Source organism: Amphiura filiformis, chromosome 12 (assembly GCF_039555335.1).
Source record: "Amphiura filiformis chromosome 12, Afil_fr2py, whole genome shotgun sequence".
Taxonomy (NCBI): Eukaryota; Metazoa; Echinodermata; class Ophiuroidea; order Amphilepidida; family Amphiuridae; genus Amphiura; species Amphiura filiformis.
Genome location: NC_092639.1, coordinates 9,261,134 through 9,283,400, shown reverse-complemented (window position 1 = coordinate 9,283,400; position 22,267 = coordinate 9,261,134). Strand labels below are relative to the sequence as shown.

At 34.6% G+C, this 22,267-nt stretch overlaps 1 protein-coding gene across 1 annotated transcript in view; it reads left to right on the top strand.

Annotated features, from left to right (window-relative positions):
* Positions 1-237: 237 nt before the first annotated feature.
* LOC140165755 (uncharacterized) overlaps positions 238-22,267 on the top strand; it is a 69,601-nt gene continuing 47,571 nt past the window's right edge. Inside the window, exons 1-2 of the mRNA XM_072189075.1 lie at positions 238-367; positions 1,528-1,635. Coding sequence (XP_072045176.1) covers positions 247-367; positions 1,528-1,635 — 229 coding nt within the window. The 5' untranslated portion in view covers positions 238-246. The remainder of the gene's footprint in view (positions 368-1,527; positions 1,636-22,267) is intronic.

The window sequence follows — 22,267 nt, the reverse complement described above, 5'->3', positions numbered from 1 at the left end:
CCTAACCCCAACCCTAACCCTAACCCTAGCACTAACCTAACCCTAACCGTAGCCCTAACCCTAACCCTAACCCTAACCCTAACCCTAGCCCTAACCCTACCGCTAAGCCTGAGAAATGGGTTTTCTGAGTGGCGGGTTGTCTGAATAGAGGGTGTGATTCTGCAAAGGGCCCGTTAATCAGAAGACCCGCTACTCATTGCATTATCACGTCATGGTATATTACCTCTTTCAGCACATTCAGGCTGTATGAATGGAACAGGGAGAGATTATCGAGATACTGCTATGTTTACGAAGCATGGATACCAATGCTTGTTTTGGGAGGATATGATGAACCAGTCTGTGAATCCATTTACTAACCCAAACGCAGGTGAGTATTTTTATGTTCATACACTTCAATAAAGATGTAAGCAACAACCGTTGAAACAGGAAAGCATGCATGGCTATCGAATATTTATTTATTTATTTATTTATTTATTTATTTATTTATTTATTTATTTATTTATTTATTTATTTATTTATTTATTTATTTATTTATTTATTTATTTATTTATTTATTTATTTATTTATTTATTTATTTATTTATTTACCGTAATTATTTATTTATAACATTCGGCCAGGCAACGTCCAATAGCGCTTAGAGGCTACGAAATTCAAGGGATGCCAACCAGACTTTGCGGAACAGAAAAAGTAAATAAAAAATTAATAAAACAATAATGAAGTATATAAATCAAACGTGGATCACATCCACACAACCCCTTTCTTTCTTAGACCGTTGAAACGCACATCGGTCATTTTAAGATAACGGAAGTATATGGTAATTTCAAATAGGGCACTCGATATCTTGATTGCAAGTGGTAAACTGATAGGAAGGGTGGTAACCTGATATCATCATCTGCTAATTGGATGCTTAATCACGACCGACCCTCCCGACACAGAGACTGTAATATGCAGTCAAAAATTAGATGGTCACCTAATAGTGTAACGTATTCCTCAAAAATGTTGAAGGATTAATGGACTAAGCGCTAGCGAAGTGCCTCTGGAATTAATATTAACCTCGGGTAGCAACAACTATAGCATAATAAAATGTATTTTCCTTGGGGCTTCAACGTTTCTTTCATTATTATTACATAGACGCTATAATATTATACAAATTAGCGATTAATTCAAGTTATACAGTAATGTACATATTAGAAAAGTAGAAGGTAATAAATTTGAAGCGAAATCAATGTAAATTTAAATGACTTTTGATCTATAAAAGGCTATCATCTTTAAAAATTAGGAAATTAGAAATTAGGCTAATAAACATGTGCATCTTATAAATGCACGGCTTTTAAAACTTTATTTATACTTATACTGAGTGACGAGCGACTGCTTTGGACCGGTAAATTCCAGAACAGCATCAATCGAGCGACCTCATTGGTTATAAATTAAAAGCTCTTTTGCTCAGCGACCATACAATTCACCACAATGTTATCAATATTCTTTGATGCATTTTGTATAGTAATGCTAATCTTTCTTCCTCATTAGGTCTCGAAAGGAATTACTGTCGAAACCCTAACAACGAATCCCATCCTTGGTGCTACTACCTGAATGATGATAACTCTACTGAATGGGAGTATTGTACTATAAAACAATGTAAGTACATTCTGTCATCCTCTTTTTAGGCCAATAAGCCAAATCGGCATTAGAAGTTTGCAATGCATTGTGGGACAGTTTTTGCATTTTTAGGACAGTTTGTCCTTTGACCTTTCACAAAAATTGTTTTTTGTGCATACAAAATATAATCAAAAAAGGTTAACTTGAATAAAAACAAATCCAAAAAATATATTTATTTTATAAATCAATTATCTAAATATTTTCAATTGTAACATTATTAGAATAATAAAAAAATAAATAATAATTAGAGTAATTTTCCCGAAATGTCAGAGGTCAAAGTGTCCTAAAAGTGCTCTCAAAAACCGGAAGTCACAATGGCGATTGGGCTTATTACAATTGATCCTTAGTTTCCTGTTTCCCTCGCGCGTCCAAAATCAAGAATGGAAAAATATTTAATTATTTTATTTTTATTTAGGTATTTTCATCTTTTAATTGACTTTTTAATTACTTTTATTTGCTAATATCTGTTTTTGATCATCTCAACTTTGATTATGAATATAAAACAAGAACATTGTAGTGTCCCCTACTAATGTTAATGTAAAAAATCAATTATAAAGGTAAAATAATTAAATCCGTAGTCTTAGTCAAAATGACCAAATGGACTGTTGATAATAGTCACGACCACATTTTCAAAATAAAGAAAGTAATAGATAATTAATAATTAATAGATAATTAATAATTAATAATTAAAAGTCGCCTCGTCCTTTATTTTCAAACTTGAAACAGGAAACTAAGAATTAATTGTGAAGGGCCTAATATTCTGTTGATGGTTCAATTGAGATATCAACGAAAAAAAAAACATATTTCTAAAATTTAGTTGATTTGGACAATGAATTTGCAAATTACGCATAGTTGCACGGTGTTGTATATGTGAGATATGTCACTATCTTACATATTGGACGATTCATTTGCCGAACTTTTTTTGAGTAAGTTTGCGGATGAGGCTGTTGATCATGAAGTGCCCTTCAATTGATGCACTCGTACATGTACCTGTCCCGAGACCAAAGCAATTAATGGAATACGTAGAGTGGTTATGAAGCAGGATTGCAACCAGCATGACCATCAGAAATTAAGTATTTAATTTAATCTGTTAATTCTTACTCTGTTCATTAAGGTTGAAATAGGTTTTCACCTACGTTTTCAAATATGTGATCCAATTAAAAGATCTTATTGGAGAAGAAAATAACAGATGGACATGCTTTCGCTTCCCCTGGGACGTAAAACGAGGGCTTTGATGCTTTTTAAAAGCATTAAAATGCTTTATTGTCTTTATTGTTGCGTGCATGTGACTGATTTTCGCCTTTCTGAATTCTTGAAAATGGAAAATTGTATAGTAGTGGGCAAGTAAACCGACGGATATGTTCAATCCTGGAATGTTTACGGAAATTAAACAAACAAAAAACAGCTGTCATCTTGTCTTTGATATGGTAATAATAAGTTAATAATGATTATATGGTTCAAACTCATTATATTTGCTCTGTGAGGGAGATTTGATCCAGAGGGTGTTAGTGGTTTTAATCTGATCATCCTTCTACACCCTGCAAATGTGCTTGGTATTTATTGAACAGATTTTCTGCATCACAAAATGTCATATTTTAAGAGTTTTAATGGTTAGTGCTACGCAAGAATTGTAACGTATAGAGGGTGGACAGTTATATCGTTTCCCGGGTATCGTTTATACCAGATCGCATAGGAGCCCTATATACCATCTTTGTTTATACCATGTTTACGAAGTTTACTAAATGAGGGCAAGAAACGTATCACATACTCGTATATACACTTTTTTAGTTTTGTTCTCATACTATCATGGCTATACTACTATCATATGTGACCGTACAGCACGAATGAGCCGTAAATGTCCTCAATTGTATTCTGACTTACAGTGTAAAATGGGCATGAAGGTCATATTCATAGGTATTTCAATTTGGTGCTACGTGTATCTCATTAAATGAGGTACACGTAGCACCAAATTGAGGTACCTATGAATACGACCTTCATGCCCATTTTACACTGTAACTCAGAATACAATTGAGGACATTTACGGCTCATTCGTGCTGTACGGTCACATGTGCAAAGGATCCAGGATTGTATTGTGACTCAATGAATGAATGATATTTTTAGTAATTGCTTTATTCTGCTTTATTCAATATAATGACCATTGAAATGAAGGGGAAATAGAACAGATCACTAAATTGAATCTAAAATATATTCCAATTTATATTGACTTACAGGAACAAATGCCGATGTTGAGATCTCTTTGTGTGATGTTGCATGCAATTTCAAACTATCCATAACTTTTTCGATGAGTCTATTTATACAACTATCAGTCTGAGGTCGGACATATTCAATTCTCTCTTTTTTAATATAGAATTATTGTAAACAGCATTTGCAAAGCTACATTTTGCAATGACCCTCATTGAATTTGGACAACCAGTTCAAAAGATCATGATATGAGCAGTTTTAAAAGGTGGTACTATACCCCTGATAAACTTTGTGACTAATTTTGCATTTTTCTCAAAAAATAACTAAACACTGGTAAAAAAAGTTATGTATATTATAGAGGCAAGGAATCCAATTACTTCACTGAAATTTCAGTGATTCAAGACAAGTGGTTCATTATTATTATGTTAAGAAATGAGGTACATTCTAGAGGTATATATGGTCGAATCCAACGAAAAGTGTACACGGCATGTTCGGGGCCATAACTTAAAAGTATTAATCAATTGGCATTCGTTTTTGTATTGTGTTTATTCGCCTTGATCATACGCTTCGCGCCATATATAATAAGACCCCCTTCTGTGAAAAACGTAGACACAGGGCCCCCAAAACATGCTATTTTTACCCATTTTTTCAAAATATTTCTTAAAGTATTTTTAAAAACATCTAAATCAGTTATGAAAAGAAGTCATTGGATTGAATCTAAATTGATTTCCTGAAAGGTGTGTATTCAAAGATTGCCTGTTCAATTTTTCACATATTTGTACATAATTATGAATTTTTTGTGATAATTTTTTGAGTGGTATTTTTTTACATTACCTACGAATACAATTTTTCATAGCACTAGATATATCTTTAAAAAGTGGAAATCACTAATAAATGCGCAATTGATACAAGCTTTGATATGTCCAATAATGAAATGCATTGCATTCGGACATCTTTATTATTGTGTTTAGCTGCCAGAAATTCTAAATGGCACAAAGGTAGGTTTGGTAAAAAATATGCATTACCTCCGAATACATGTTAAAAGCTGTGTCATTTCCACAAACCGAGAGAATAGTAAACAATAGTTAAGCAATAGGTGCAGGGTAATACACTCTTTATTTCTACCAAGTTTCAATAGCCTGCGTTTAAATATTTCTGAGATGTCAACAATAAAAGCAAGTATTCGTAGGTAAATTTCGGTAACCGAATGTTACCTACGAATACAATTTGACATCATGACAGTATTGTGAAACACCGCCATTCATGCCAATGCCCATAGGCCTATTGGTACATAACGAAGGCCGGTATGTTTGCTATCAAATCATATGTCAATGAAAGTTGCGAATTCACATACATGCCCACCATGCAAAACTGAATACGACTTAATTGTTGAAAAATATGTACTGAAATAGACGACGGTCTGCTCATTTGAAAGAAAAATCAGATTCGAAGAAGATTAGAAGGTGATAAATACTTGGATTTGTCAGCTGTCATGTATGTTTCATTTTAAACGTTTATCGACCTTCTGGTTTCTGAGTAATTTGTGTCCAAATTGGTTTATTCGAAGGTAACTTTTGACGTTTTCGCTAAGTTTACCTACGAATACCATGGACAAAAACGACTTTTCTCATTGTCTCATGATCTCGACAACACAGTGGTGGACCCTAGTATAAAGCTAATTATAGTTGCCCTCAAACGAAAGGCCACAAGACGTAACTGACTCCAAGATGGACTTCACAAGTCTGCAATAACGGTTTTAAGCGATTAACCACTGTGAACCGACATTAAATATACATGATAGGGTCTCAAGTATCAATAAACGCACATAAAGAAAATAATACATTCAAAGTGCTTTATAAAATGAAGATTTGATTGCGATATCCACCAAAAGTCTAATTCTTACCTACAAATACTGAAATGTTACTTACGAATACAGCATAATACATGACATGTGTAATGAAGTGTCTCTACCAATGGAAATTAATTGTCAAAAACTTTAAGCGGTACCCCCGGACAATATTATTACCCATATACGGATTCATTCAACAATTATTTATTATGTAAATTTGCTGTTTAACTATTTGTATATCAAAATGAAGTGTTCAAAATCTTGCTAAAAGCATCAAAATTTTTTTGATAGATAATAGCAAAATTTGAACCTCTAAACTCAATATAGAAATTGTTAAATCGCTCATATTACCTACGAATACCCGGGTTTCTTCACCTATCGTTTTATAAAGCATTAGGTGTATGCGTATAATTCCTAATATTCCTGAAAACAGATATCCCACTCGTTCTTATACAATATGTAAATTTATTCATACTCATTTGATAAATAAAATACAGAAACTGACCTAAACTTCATTTTCAAAAATAAACTAGCATAAATTGACTAAGATCATATTGATCGCGTTATAAAAATAAAAACAAATATTTTCTGGTTGAGCTAGCATTTTCCTGACACCCCGTGGTCTACATTACACGAAAAAAGTGTTAATGGGAATATTCCATTTGTTTTAGGTTGATTAGTATTGCGATAGTGACAGCATCCTAGTGGTATTCGTAGGTAACATTGGGTTTTGATGTCACATTTACTATCACACGTCCTGGATTTATTTGTCAAGATTAGTGATGGCACTTTTGGTTCCTATAAGGCCAACATGCCATCAATCAATGGGCAAAAGGAAAAAATTGTGGAGAATTTTTTTTTAATTTTGGACTTTTATTTTTGGCCCGTGGACACTTTTGGTTGGATTCAACCATATACGTCTTTTCTTATCATAAATAACGTACCGCTTGTCTTGAGTCACTGAAATTCCAGTGTAGTAACTGGATTCTTGCCCCTATAATATACATAACTTTTGTTACCAGTGTGTTATTATTTTTTGAGAAAAATGCACAAATAGTCACAAATTTGGGGTGTAGCACCCCTTAAAGAGTTTCCAAAACAATTGGAAATACTTGCTTTGTTTGACTGTATCTCAAAATCAATATTTCCGACTTTTGCTTGACCACATCACATAATGATACTCGAATGTAAGTTCATACGCGCTGGTCATAAACAATTTCTAAAAGTTTAAACTAACTTTCAGCACAACAAATTCAACTGACCTTGAATTTTCGATATGTGACACACATCTTCATCAGAAGAAGTCATAAGATGTTATGATGGACCAAACGTCGCCAATGGTCAACAAACGGGCAAGTTCATCGCAACATCTTAGGACTTCTTTTGACAAAGATGTATGCCACACATCGAAAATTCAAGGTTAGTTGAATTTGTTGTGCTGAAGGTCAGTTTACGGAATCGGATAGTAACGTTTGCACAGTATTTTTGTGGGACATGAGAGCACATCAAATACTCCAAATTACATTCTGACGGTCCTTCTGATACAAAATAATTTTGATTTTTTTTTAAAATTCCTGATATAATACAAATTTTATGGCAAATTATAAAAAATTGATATATTTGACATTTAACATTCATCGAAGTAAAATTTATAAAGCTAATGATATGTACTTAAAATGCAAAAGACCTGAAATATTATCTCAATACAAATGGTCGAAATTTTCATATGATGGACAGCTTTTCCTCCCAGCTACATACATCTTAAGTACATACCATTATAATTTTGAATAATTTGCCATAAAATTTATATTATTTTGGAAATTCCAAATAATCAAAATTATTTGATATCAGAAGAACTTTCCTCGTATTCAGAATGCAATTTGTTTGTTCCACAAACAATACTGTGCAAACGTCGCTATCCGAGCCCAATGAATTCGAATCCCCCTTCATCATGTTAATTTCTATTCGCAGAGAGGCTGTTAAGAATGGGCAAAATGTAATAAGACTTTTAAATAATTGCACACACGTACCACTTTTCCTGCCAATTTAGAATTACTTATTCATCTTACTTATTACTTATCTTCATACTTACGGATAATTTAATTTGATTCCAAATTATGTACAGAAATGATCCGAATGGTATTTATTTATTATGTATTACCCCTGAATTAGCACATTTATTGAGTAAACGATTTACACACAAAACCCCATTGCTCAGTAAATTCAATGCACGATACAGGATTGCGCATTCGAACGGAAAATTACCATTGCAATCGTGTTTCTCGAATTAATGGTGATTGCAACCTAAGCTATGGAGTTGAGATATTTAAAGTTATGTCAAAATTCTCACATTTATATACCGAAATATGTGACCATTGGTAACTATTTTAGCATATTACACTCAAAGCAGCTCGGAGTAAATGGTTTGTGAACGGATTTATCATACTTGAAAATGTCTCGTTAATATCACCTAGCGCCATATTGCAGGTTGTGCGCCTTCTTATAAATTCTCGAATCGATTATTTTCAGTGTAGTACTAACGTCATTATAAATGGAAAACTTTAATTTCCTATTTGTGAGAAATAACGTATTAATAGAAACAAATGTAGAGAGATATTTTTTCATCACCAATGCATTTAAAAAAAACAATACAGGGTGTATTTGAAAAATTGGTACATGTATAGTGCTAGTTTTGTTTCTTTTACGTGCAAGGATAAATATCTAAATTGGAATTCTGAAACACAAAATACAGGGTTCTACCACTAGTACAGTATTCTTTCTAAATCATTATATTTTATAATCTGTGTGCAAAATTAACAATATGACGAAGCATCCATTACTCGCTCTCATTGAACATTAATGTAAGGAGGTGTGCCTTTTACTTATAAATATATGTTTTTTTAACGTTTGAAAGCACTCTGGTTTATTTTAAACATTAAAAAAAATCTGTATCATGAATTGTCGGAAAATATCTGTACTTCGTCAAATATACTAGTAAATGATGATTTACTATTGATAAACCCCATGTTTTGTATTTCTGAGTTTTAAATATATTCCTTGCAATTAAAGCAAAGGAACCCAAACTAGCTCCGGCATCAATCTTTCAGAACCACCCTGTATAGTCTATAATACTACCGTAACAATGTATTGATGTTAACGTGTCAGTTGTGTGTGTCTATGCATAGCTGGAATTCAATTATTTTATTTTCACCAAGAATTGCAGCATTTTCCGGGAGCATTTTGAATTTATTTATAACTCAAGTAGCCACATAGAAAAATCAATCCAAAGGTCGAGCAAATATTATTGGAGGCTGAATTGATAGGTTATTGATGCATTACTAGTGGCATGTGATCCGGTTAACAGTAGTTACTAATGAAAAAAGACAATTTTGAAGAATCAAAATTGGTACCCCCCCCCTTTATTGAGCACCATGGAAGAAATTGAGGCAAACCCCACAAAACAAAAGTCCGAGTCCATACTAGAAAAGTGGCAATCAAATTTGGAATTAAAAAAATGAGTTACTAATTTGTACTTGTTTACATTTAATATCTTTTGTTATATTTACCATCGATAATAAATTACCGTATGAACAAGTCTAAAAGGAGTCCGTTACAGAATCCGTGAAAGAAATGAGTGTCATGCATTATGCAGTATTTGAACTGATCCAGTGCCTCGCTTTTATGTTTGCTACAGGGTATTGCTTTTAACATACACACGTAGTGTATAATCTACTTGATTCAGAAATCGAAAATCGAAATATCTGACAGAATGTCTATGAAAGGTGTATCCTCTCGTAAAAGCTATAAAAACATTGGAATGGATTGAAAACAAGTGACATACTGAAAAATGGTACAATTTGGATAAGATTATTCAACAAAACACCGAATCACAATGTTTTGAAGAAGTACACGTCTGGGACCAACTGCAAGTTTTGATAAGCACTTTGAATGCTGCAATGACAGCTTCTACGATAACCATTTCCATGCATCACTAAACAATGTCACATTGGGCAACTTTGATATAAAATTGGATCGGTTGAGCCCATATTTATTGGTCGAGCTATGAGTTTTAAAATATTGGACGAGACGTAGTCGAGTCCAATATTTTACAACTCATAGCGAGACCAATAAATATTGGGCGTAAAGCATCCAATTTTATCATTATTATGTTTTGGATCCAATATTATCACAACTTGGATCCATCAAAACATAATAATGGGTAAAATTGAATCATTTAAAAATTTTAACATTAGTTACTAATAGTTCTATAAAGATATTTACATTAAACTTAAATTAAATTAAAATCTTCAATACAGTCTTCAATATACTCTCCATACTAGTGACGATTGCACACGATAAAATTTTATTTAAAATTCAAAAATTTAAAAATTTCAGAATTGAACATTTCCATGACCGTATTTGGAATCAGCTTGAAAAATGCATTGAAATTAGTACAAACAAGCCCAGTATTGGTTTCAGTGGTTCTGGGATAGCTCTTGATATTTTGAGTCTATAACCAGGCACGCAGAGAATTACGTTATGCAATCATATAATCTACAATAAAGGGCTCAATTTCGACGTTTTTAATCTCGAGAGAAGATTCGCTCTGTCAATTACATTTGCACCAATGCAATCATATAGCTCATATCTGCAATAATAAGAAGTTAATCTTTAAAGGGTGTCTCCTCTGGGGTCTGTCACACAGAGTACAGGAAATGGACCTTCTTATAAATGCCTACGGACTGAAACAGGTTAATGCGATGTGTGAATATTACTGAAAGAAACCGACATGACGTATATCGTCATTGACTCGTGACATGGTTGATGAATGTCACTGCTCTAGGTCCAGTGTGATTTCAATGATCAGGTGTATGATGGATAGCTAGTTCTTGTGGATTCAACGAAATTAAAATTGTTCACGTTGGGTATAAACCACGTCTGCGATAAGGAAAAAAAGATTGTGAGCTTGTCGTCTTTTTATAGACCGATCGGTCGGTAAAAGTTTTTTTTTTCTTTTTGCTCTACAAAAGTGACCAGCATGCCAGCATTCATGCATTCTTATTTATAGGGTCTGCAACTAGCCTAAGAATCAGAGGCACTATCTGACGCTTCATTTCTTGTCAACAACACTTTTGTTTGTACAAACTCCTTTATGCACAGGTCAAATTTATCCAGGTCTATCGCAAATTGAAGAGATCGCAAATTGACGCTGCAGTCACGTTATCTATTATAAATTAGGTAATTTGTAAGGCTAAAAACTTTTCCGGTGTAAATTCGAATTTTGTTTTTGTTAATGTTAAGGGGGTCAAATTAAGTTAATTAGTTTCAAAAGCACTGAAAGCTCCATGCTGCATGCAGCCTAATTCACCTTAATGTATTTAATATCCCTGAGTAAAATAATGATTTGCTCACAAAACCCCATTGCACAGTAAATTAAAAGCACGTATTCTACAGGATTGTTACGGAAAATTACTATTGATGTAATGGTTTTCTCGGAGAAATAATGGTGATGGCTATACCGAAATGTGTGATCATTGCATTGATAACGATTTTAACATTACATTCAAAGCAGCTCGGAGTCCCTGCAAATGGTTTGTTAAACGGATTTATCATAATTATACTAGAAATGTCTTGTTAGCTGCACCTAGCGCCATATTTCAAGTTCTGCGCCCCATATATTTTGTATTTCTGAGTTTTAATTTGAATATATCCTTGCAAGTAAAGCAAATGAATCCAAACTAGCTCCGGCACCAATGTTTCAGAGACACCCTGTATAGTCTATACCAATGTATTTTGATTATAAAGTCTGCACAAAAAGTAACTCAGCTGTTATATATACGCCTATAGATTCAGAACTAATAATTGTTTTCACAATATTTCAACATAAAAGAAGGATGATTTATTTACACGCATTTTGATACCCCATTTGTCCAATGTTGTTCAATATTGACAATACAGCAGTGTTTTGAAAGAAAATTACCCCAATTTAAAAGTTGCAGTTATTTGTATTGATTTGAAGTAAACGCGAAGATAATGGCGGGCTTTACGTGTTGACAGTGCTGGTATTATAACCATTGATCGCTGCAACTTTTAAATTCGGGTATTTTTCTGTAAAAGCACTACTGTGTTGTTATTATTAAACGACATTTGACGAATGTGGTATCAAAATGCGTGTAAATAAATCATCCTTCTCTTTATGTTGAAATATTGTGAAAACAATTATTTGTTCTGAATCTATAGGCGTATTTATAACAGCTGAGTTACTTTTTGTGCATACTTTATTTATAACTCAGCTGAATTAATAGGTTATGATGCAGTGGGTACGGTTCAAGTCTTTGGTATTGGAAGTGTCGTAGTTAGGGAGGGTAGTGGTCCAGTGCCCCCCCCCCCCCCAAATCATGGACTGTCGGTACATCACATTCGTCGGTACACGGCGCGCCGCGGCGGTCTCAGGTGAAAATAAGAGTGTGAGGTGTAATCCGCAGGAATTCCATTCCTGCCCCACTGACTTGAAATCCACTGCCTACAAAAGCCTTGTAAGACCGCACCTAGCGTATTCAGGAACGGTTTGGGATCCGTACATCGGTGACCTATGAACTTGAAGCTGTTTAAAGACGTGCAGCATCAGCAAGGTTCGTCTGCAAAGGAGTAATATTGGTTAATCCGGTTAACAATAGTTACTTGGTATCCCCCCTTTATTGAGCGCCCTGGGGAAAAATTGGGACAAACTCCACAAAACAAAACGGTTATCAAGCAAGTCCGGGTCCGCAGAGAACTGAGCACTGCAATCAAACTAGGAATTAAGAAAATGAGTTACTAATTTGTACTTGTTTACATTTAATCTTTTGTTAAATTTACCATCGATAATAAATTACCGTATGAACAAGTCTAAAAGTAGTACGTTACAAAATCCGTGAAAGAAATGCGTGTCATCATGGTGTCATGTATTATGCAGTATTTGAACTGATCCAGTGCCTTGCTTATTATGTTTGCTACAGGGTATTGCTTTTGACATACACACGTAGTGTATAATCTACTTGATTCAAAAATCGAAAATCGAAATATCTGACAGAATGTCTATGAAAGGTGTATCCTCTCGTAGTAGCTATAAAAACATTGGAATGGATTGAAAACAAATGACATACTGAAAAATCACAGAAAAATGGTACAATTTGGACTAGTCAACAATACACCAAAGCACAAATATCGTTTTGAAGAAGTGCACGTCTGGGACCAACTGCAATTTTTGATAAACACTTTTTGCTGCAATGACAACTTCAATTTCCATAATAGCCATTTCCATGCATCACTGAACAAATGTCACATGGGGCAACTTTGGGTAAAATTGAATAATTTAACATTTTTAACATTAGTAACTAATAATTCTATGAAGAAAATTCCATTAAACTTAAATTAAATCATATCAAATCTTCAATAAAAGGTTAATCTTCATACAGCCTCCAATATACTCTCCATACTAGTGACAACTGCAGACGATAACATTTTCTTTAAAAATTCAAAAATTTCAGAGCCATGACCATATTTGGAGTCAGCTTGGAAAATGCATTAAAATTGGTTCAAATAAGCCAAGCATTGGTTCAGCGGTTCTGGAATAGCTCTTGATATTTTGAGTCTATGACCGAGTACGCAGAGAATTAAAAACAAATCGTGTACGTCAATAATTGCAAGGAATCAAACCTCAAAATTCTGCTTATAAGAGGTCCATTACCTCGAGAGTAGATTCTACAAGTCAATTACATTAGTCACAATGCAATCATATAATTCTACAATAAAGGGCTAAAGTTCGACATTTTTTAATCTCGAGAAAAGATTTGCTCTGCCAATTACATTTGCACCAATGCAATCATATAGCTCATATCTGCAAGAAGAGACTAATAAGAAGTTAATCTTTAAAGGGGCTTGCCTCTGGGGTATGTAACACAGAGTGCAGGAAATGGACACTTTTAAGTTAAAACTGTTAAATCTGAAACAGGTTAATGCGGTGTCCCCAGGGGCCACTGAAATATGACAGTGTACGCATGCGTGACCAAATTGTTTTAAAACACCCCCTAAACGAGTTTTACCCTACCAGCAAATTTAGCCCCTTAATATGGCAATTTAATATAGAATTTACCCCCTAGTAAAAGTGCAACAAATGTACCCTTTTGGCAAAAATTTGAAAAGGTACCCCAAACAAGTTGTTCAGTTTCAGAAAACTACCCTTACTTTTCAAAATCAGTGTTTTTAGACCCTAAATGCGTCACGCGTGTAACTTGCCTTTCCTAAAAAAACCTTTTTTACTTGTTTTGTTGGAGGTAAGGCTCGTGAAATGAAATAACCCTTGTCTGACGAAAAGGGTAGACGCCCCTTCAGATTCCTGTCGCTGTAAAACACTGACACAAAGCGCCAAACGGCTCCATGGAATTGCACAACCACACTTTACACTCGTTGTAGCAGCAAACCAAAACTGACCCTGCAACCTTACCCGGTGGTTTAACAACAAAACTTCAGGGCAAGTTGTAACTACCCCCCTTCCTTTAGTCAGACGTGTAACAATAAATGCCTCGGTTAGACTAGAGTAAGTTATCATTATTACGGATTGCTTAAAGGGGCACTTCGTGATCCACAGCCTCATCCCCCACTTTTCCCAAAAAAAGTTGAGATTTTTACACCACTGGATACCTCTGGCTACATAATGTTTATGTACCAAATATTTCTTGCAGATTAATTCGTTTAGCAAAAAATATCACCAAATTTGAATTTCGTTCTGGTGCACCAGAACGAAATTACAACGCATTGTCTATGGAGCAGTGTAATACACATAATCATGCATAACTCGGAAACGCAATATCGGAATCAACTGAAATTTTGGAAATAAGCTTTTTTCGTGGATATGTACTGAAAAATGTCATAAAAAGAGGATGCTAGGATCACGAAATACTCCTTTAAACAAGTTGGTTGCAGTTAATGACGGATAATTTAGTTGATCTTCTACATGCTAATGCTGCATAATTCAAGATGGCTACCAAATAATTATGTGCGTTTGCTCGTTATAGCATTCAATTGTTGCATTAGAAGAACAAAACATTGTACAAGGTAACTTTGCATGGTTGCGTCGGCATCCTGAGGATATGCACGGAGTGTCACTTGAACAGGAAGGAGTGATCACACTTTAGGTATGTTGTCAGGAGCGAGACATACATTCGTGGGAACAGTATTGCATCCTGTAATCGCATGTCCTTCTAACATTGCTGAGTTGGTGCCTCGATGTTTATCTACGTGGCTGGGATATCAATGACAGCACTCTCCTTTACAGGAGATTCACATTCTTCAAGCCTTCTTGGTGATAATGGTAGAGTAAGAGAATGTAGACATGTGCCATCTGCAAGGATAGTTACGTGTTTTTTGTTCATGAGAGGCAAGTTAAATAGCTGGTGTAAAATGATTGTATCGGCTTCATGTTTTGTTGACGATTTTGTTCGCCATCTCCACCGGTCTTTCTTCTTGCCTGTTATGACATGCTTGTGGTTTATTTTCTTCATGAAATCTTAATCACTCTGCAGGTCCTTGCATATTATTTATATTAACTGCCTTTTGTTCTTGCTCACAGTTAGGACTAGTTTTTGAGAAGGTAGGAACGACGTGGGGCTCGGTTGAAAGAATCCGTATCCTTCTGAAGATACGCGTTGAACACTTCATACTCGTCGTCTTATTTGTCGAAGATTCAATATAATTATGTCTTTAGATTTCAGATGCTGTTTGAACTAAGTATGTGAGACTTAAATTTCCTTACAAAGTCCATTACAAAGGACTGGTTTGTTGACGTTGATGATGGCCAATTGTGGATCCACAGTAGAGCACATCCATAAATAATCGTGTATGTTCTGGTGTCACATGTCTGGCGGAAATTGTAATCTTTGAAGAGCGCAGTTGGAATTGGTGACAGCTCATATGTGATGCGATCAAGCAAAATCAGTCGGAACTCGGAAATATTAAATTTTCAGTTTCTTATAGGCTACTAAATAGCATTTACAAAGCTGCTTTTGCAGAAAAACCCATTGAAATTGGACAACCAGTTCCAAAGATATTAGCAATTAAAGTGTTTCCAAAACAATAGGAAACAAAAGGAAATATTCGCTTTGTTTGGCTATATCTCAAAATCAATATTGCCGAGTTCCGACTGATTTTGCTTGATCGCGTCACATATGACAAAACGTCGTTGATGTTTTACTTATCTTGAGCTGGCTTGTATAACTATGACTCCTGTATAAATCAGGTTGTGTTATACAGCTTACTTTCCCATACATTGAACGACTTCTTCATCATGACGGCCACGGTTTTAATTTTAATCTACATGTATATGGTGTCATAGAAGCCATAAGGCAATGTCCGTTCAAATTTCAATATTTACCGGAGGTAGGGCAATCCTTTCATTTACTACATTGACTTTGTTTTCTGGATGTTGCTGGGGCATATCGGATTGATGCTCACGTCACGGTTCATAGGCGTAGATCCGGGGGGGTTGTTTAGCCTATTAGCCAATATTTAGCTTGGGGTGGTCCATACAATCACCCCCTGTTGACGCCTGATAATGGGTTTCTGACCAAATTAACCTCATATTTGCCCATTTTAGCCCCCAAAAGTGCAAATTTTCGCGCGCTTCGCGAGCATTTATTCTACTTTTACACCATATTTCACCAGCTTAGCTTCAAAATAGCAAGAAATTTTCCGCGCTTCGCGCACATTTGTACCATAAACTTGTTCTGTCGCCAAAAGGTGGTGCATTGACAATACTTCAAAAAAAATTTCCAACTCCATCCCCCAATGTCAAAAAGAAATCTACGCCACTGCGATTCCAACGAGTACCTTCCCTGTCAACTTTATCCAGGAAGCTATTCATGCTGATGACTCTTCCTTGTGAGTTGTTTGGGTAGTACACGACCTCTCCTTTCTCAAGGCTAATATATCTATAGTTGTCCACATATATACGTGCAGACTGAGTGCCTAAGTCGTCGGAGTTTCTGGCGTATAAATTTCTGGTTATTGTTTCAATGTCAAAGGTAGTCTCTTTGAACATGTCGCTCCACAGACCATCCATAATCCATAACTAATAAAATATCACATAAACATTGCTGGGTTCCTAAAACAATTCTAGGACTTTTTTTTTTTTTAGCAATAAGCATATATTATTAATGTAATCTCCAACCTGTAGTTAGAAGAATCTGGGTAGATACATAATTTACAACTTAGCTACTTAGACATTCATTATGAACAATTTTTAAGAAAAGAGGGTTTTTGGAGCCATATTGGTTAATGCTTATTATCTCAAATTGTTCAATGCTGACTGAAGGCCAGTAAGTTTATTCATCTAGTGATTGATGTACATGGGAAGTAAAATCTATCAAAAACATGCCGCCAAAACAAGCTTCTACGTAAAAATTACATTTAGCGACCAGACTAAAATTAGGTTTCAGAAATTTGAATAAAGGCCATAAGTCGCATACAAAATAATGTTAATGTGATAACCAAGGTCACTTCACCGTTGCCAAATTTCATCTTAATGATGAGATCGTCATGGATTAAACGATTTTTAATTTCTTCATTTTGCCTTGATACATGAATATTAATGAACTGGAACATGATGCATATCGTCATTGGCTCGTGACATGGTTGATGAATGTCAGTGCCGTTATCGTAGGTCCCGTGTGATTTTTAATGATCAGGTGTATGATGGATAGCTATTAGTTAGTTCTTGTGGATTAAAATTGTTCACGTTGGGTATAGACGAATCCATTTTCACGCATTCCTACACCTCAATAGCAGCCATAGCTGGGTCCCCCTTAGGTCTATCTCACCTAAAATGTGAAATGTTGTGGCCTTGGCGGGGATATTAAACTGCATTCCATCACCCGTGTTACACGTAGACAAAAGAATGATGAAAGTTTACAACACAATACAATTCAACGTCGATTTTTAAGCGGATTTAATCCACCCAACTGGGCAGTAACAACACCAGTTTGGTGTAGACTGGACCCAGTAATGGCCGACTGAACTCTTACCACCATTTGCTCGTTGGATTCGTCTATAAGCTTTAAACCACGTCTGCGATATAGGATAAAAGATTGTTTGCTTATCCATTATCTAGATGGATCGATCGATCGGTTGGTAAAATTTTTTTTTGTGGCGCCCTCTACGGAGGGGCCACAAATAGGCATCACTTTGTGAAAGGCTTCTAATTTCACTCTTGCTAGATGTACTCCTTATTGTTTTGCTAAAATTATGCCCAGCTCAGAAATAAAACCACAATATGCTAGGATTTTATTTTATTATTGTTTTCTGATATGCACGGGATAAAATGATGTGTGTATATTCTTTGTTTAAAATACAAAATTAATGGACTTATAAAAACACCAAATAACCCGTGACCTTTGTATGGTGTAAACCAGTTTACCGCCTCTTAGAACCCGATAGACGGTGACATTTGACCATTCTAATTATGTATGTTTTGAACATGTTTGCACATGAACTAGTTGTTTACAGTGTGAAGAATCTACAACATGCTTATCTATCAGGGCACAGTTCTTTAACCCCAATACATTTGTGCATTCATTGAATGACCTTTGAAAATGTGAGTACAAAAACTCATACTTTGCAACTTAAGGTCAAATTTTGCACTATGATTGTTTAATTGAGGTTATTGATAATATGCCACTGGAATGAGGCCATTGTGGTCCATAGTGATTGCACACAGTGCACCTAATCCTTAAACCAACACCAATTAATTATAGTTGACCAACACAACCACTGACCAAACATGAAATCACTAATTGGTTTATGTGCTTGAATACAGCTCAGTATCTTTGTGGTGACTATCTCTGATAAAAAAACATTAATTAACGAAAATCAATCCTGGTCAGCAGAGAAAGGAATAAATTCGGAAGACATGACTGTGTTGAAGGTCAGAAGTTTATTTGCAAAAATAATATTTATTGTAATATGCCTAACTGCTGGGAAGGGTTCCTAGCAATTTAAGGTAAAGTGAAAGAAACCCCAATGGCTATTTAGTCTGTTTAAAATCATGTTAAAATAGAGTTCTATGGCCGACTTAAAGTCATAATTATGACGTAATTTTGTTATTTATTAATTAATTTTTAGCAGAATTAATAACATAAAAATGGGCTGTGCCCGTTTCATGAAGAATAACGATCGATCTTACCCTTGATTTAACAGGCCTGTCAATTTCTTGGTATTGTTTGATATGAAAGGAGGGTATGATTGTTTTGTATTAGTTTAAGTATTTCCTAGCCTCTCTTAGCCACATGGTTGGCTACAAAAGACACAGAGTAGCCTACACCTTAGGATAAACTGGCATGAGTGCGCCGACCCCAAGTTTTCAACATTTCAGGATTGTTTCTGGACGGAGGTCGGGTGAAAAACGAAATTACGTTTACATGACTTTGTCGAAATTCGTCGTGTGACAAGAATGAGTGTATAGATGACTAGGGGAAGCTTACTTATTTGTGTCTTCTAGTTATCCATCATATACCCTAGGCCCTGCATAACGAAATTCAACAATATTCAATATCCAAAGCAATATCCTCACTACAATAGGCCCCCAAAACAGAACTCCCACCCCACATAATCGCAAATTGACACGAAAGCTTCATTCCATGAAGCATTTCTCTCGTATTTGATCATCTTCTACTCTTCCCTAAAAAATCATTATAATACCAAATCTAATCACCATGGAATTCACCATATCCCGTCCAGCTCACATTGGGCGCCACATTCCTTTTTAAAGGATTTTTATTCTGTTTGCTCTCTAAAAGTGACCAGTATGCAATGTCCCGATTCATGCATTCTTACTTGGGTCTACAACTCGCCTAAGAATCAGAGGCAATATCTGACGCTTTATTTCTTGTCAACAACACTTTTGTTTGTACAAACTCCTTTATGCACAAGTCAAATATATTGAGGTCTATTGCAAATTGAAGAAATGTGACGCCTGCAGTCACGTTATATTTATAATAACCAACGTTGGCGAACATGAATGATTTTGCATAATCCGGAAAACGATTTTTTTGAGCTTCTTCATGTCGGTATTTTTTGACGGAATTCATTTAAAGAAAAATGTTTTGCGGGCAGATTGTTTAGGACGGTCGGTCGGTCGAGGACAAGCAAGAAATAATTTTCGTTATGCACAAAGCGTGTGTAAGACGTTTTTTGTAATTTTGAGAACAAAGAACAAATCATGCATTTAAACATATTTATCCACCAATCTTTTAACAAGAACAAATGATAATGATACAAACGAAAGGGAATGCATGTTTGAACCACATTTTGTTCTTTGTTCTCAAAATTACAAAAAATGACTTTTAGCGTAGCAGGCTGACGATTTGGCAAAAAACGAAGAAAACAGCAGTATTGACGAAGTTGAAACACCATTCAAATACCTCTAATATATTAATTTACAAATACCTTATTTTGTCTTAAATACACGGCTTTCGGCTGAACCACTAGCAGGCTACGTTAGCATATCTATATGAGGTACCAAAATCTGAATTTTGATGATTTTTACGATCTCCCGGATGAGTCTAGAATCGGGCTGCATTTTGACCATGTTGATTTATTGATGGTCTCATTTTGTCAACATTTCTCATAAATGTCTCTCAAAAAATAAACCAATGAATCCAGAATTTTACAAAATTATCCATATTATTATAACATCACTAATATATGGCGCTTTATGAGTCTTACCTTAATATTCAAAAGAAAATTGATGTAAATTCCAGTCTCTCTTTCGTCAAACATGGTTTAAATTCTGGGTAAGTTTTCTGTGATCCATCATCACCCAAACAAAATTTGAGACCCCGGCCCCTCACCGAGTTTGTGATGCAAGGAAGGATGCACACTTTGATTTCGGATGTTTTGTTTGATCATAGACTCTAAATTTGAGTCTATGCTGCAAATAACACAACCCAGCAAACACAAAAACGTTTTAAATAAGTTATATTTTGGCTTTTGGTTTAGGTAAAAACGTTTTAATAACATTAAAATGTCGGGTTATATAAAAGTCATGATAACGTTTTAAAACGTTTTGCATGAAAACACACTACAACAATATTTTTAAATGTTTTCAAAAAATGTTATTGTAAGCTATTTTTGCAAACATTTTTACCAAATATTGTGTCAATACTTAAATAACATTATGTTAAAATATTTGAACCCAACACACACAGAGATGTTCTTAAAATGTTTTTTTCAAAACCTTTTAATAACATTTAAATGTCGGGTTATATAAAGGTCATAAAAACGGTTTTAAAACGTTATTGAAAATGTTTTGGGCAAACATTTTTCGCAAAATATTTTTTCAACCCCAAAATAACATTCTGTTTAGCATGATTTGTATCAAGTTTTCAAGAATGTTTTGGAATGTTATTAAAACGTTTTTATACCCTTTATATAACCCGACATTTAAACGTTTTCTGTAAAACATTTTTGTTTGCTGAGCAGTAGATTATCAAAAATGTTTTTAAGGTTATGAAAACTTAATATACCCTTTATATAACCCGACATTTAAACGTTTTCTAACAACCTTTTATAACCTTTTGCGAATGATGTCGAAAACGCTGGGAACATGTAGAATTAAAATGTTATCTGAAAATAATTTTTCGGCAATTTTTTGTTTGAGCTTGGCAACCCCTAACTACATTATCCCTATGTCACACTGTCACCTCTGGGACCAACTGTAATTTTTGATATGTAGAGTAAGTACTTTTATATGCTGGAATGATAGCTTCCATAGCCATTTTCATCACTGAAACATGTCACATGGGGAAACTTTGGGTAAAATTGAACAATTTAATATTTTAAACATTAGTTATTAATAGTTCTATAATGACAATTAAATTAAATCATAAAATCTTCAGTAAAAGGTTAATCATCATATGGTCTCTCATAAATAAGAACAAAATAGTCAATTGCGACAAACCAAATCTCATAATTCTGCTATAAAGTGGTCCATCAAATCGAGGGTAGATGCTACAAGTTACAGTAGTCACAATTTAATCATGCAATTCTACAATAAAGGACTAAATTTTGATGTTTTCTAATCTTCGGAGTTGTTCTCGCTGTCAATTATATTTGCGACAATGCAACCATAAAATTTTTATCTGCAATATGAGACTAATAAGAGGGTAATCATTTATATTAAGGTCATTCACCTAGAGTGTAGGAAATGGACGCTTAAGGTTAGCAAATATTTTAAACTGTTGCGATTTGGTAGTTCACAGCATCTTGCAAATGGTAGTGAGATTTGGCAATTTGATCATTTCATGGGTTTAGGTTTAGCTTTTATTAAACAAATACATCGCAGCCAAAGGCTGAATTGTGTACCGTAATACAAAAATACATAAATAAATAAATATAAATATACATAAATACAATATTATGCAAAAACAGACCAAGATGAGAAATATCAAAATGTGAGCAACCAAAAAAACACCAAACAACAACTTTGGTAGAAGTCTGAGGAGAAAGAGGACTAAACCAGAGGTGAGA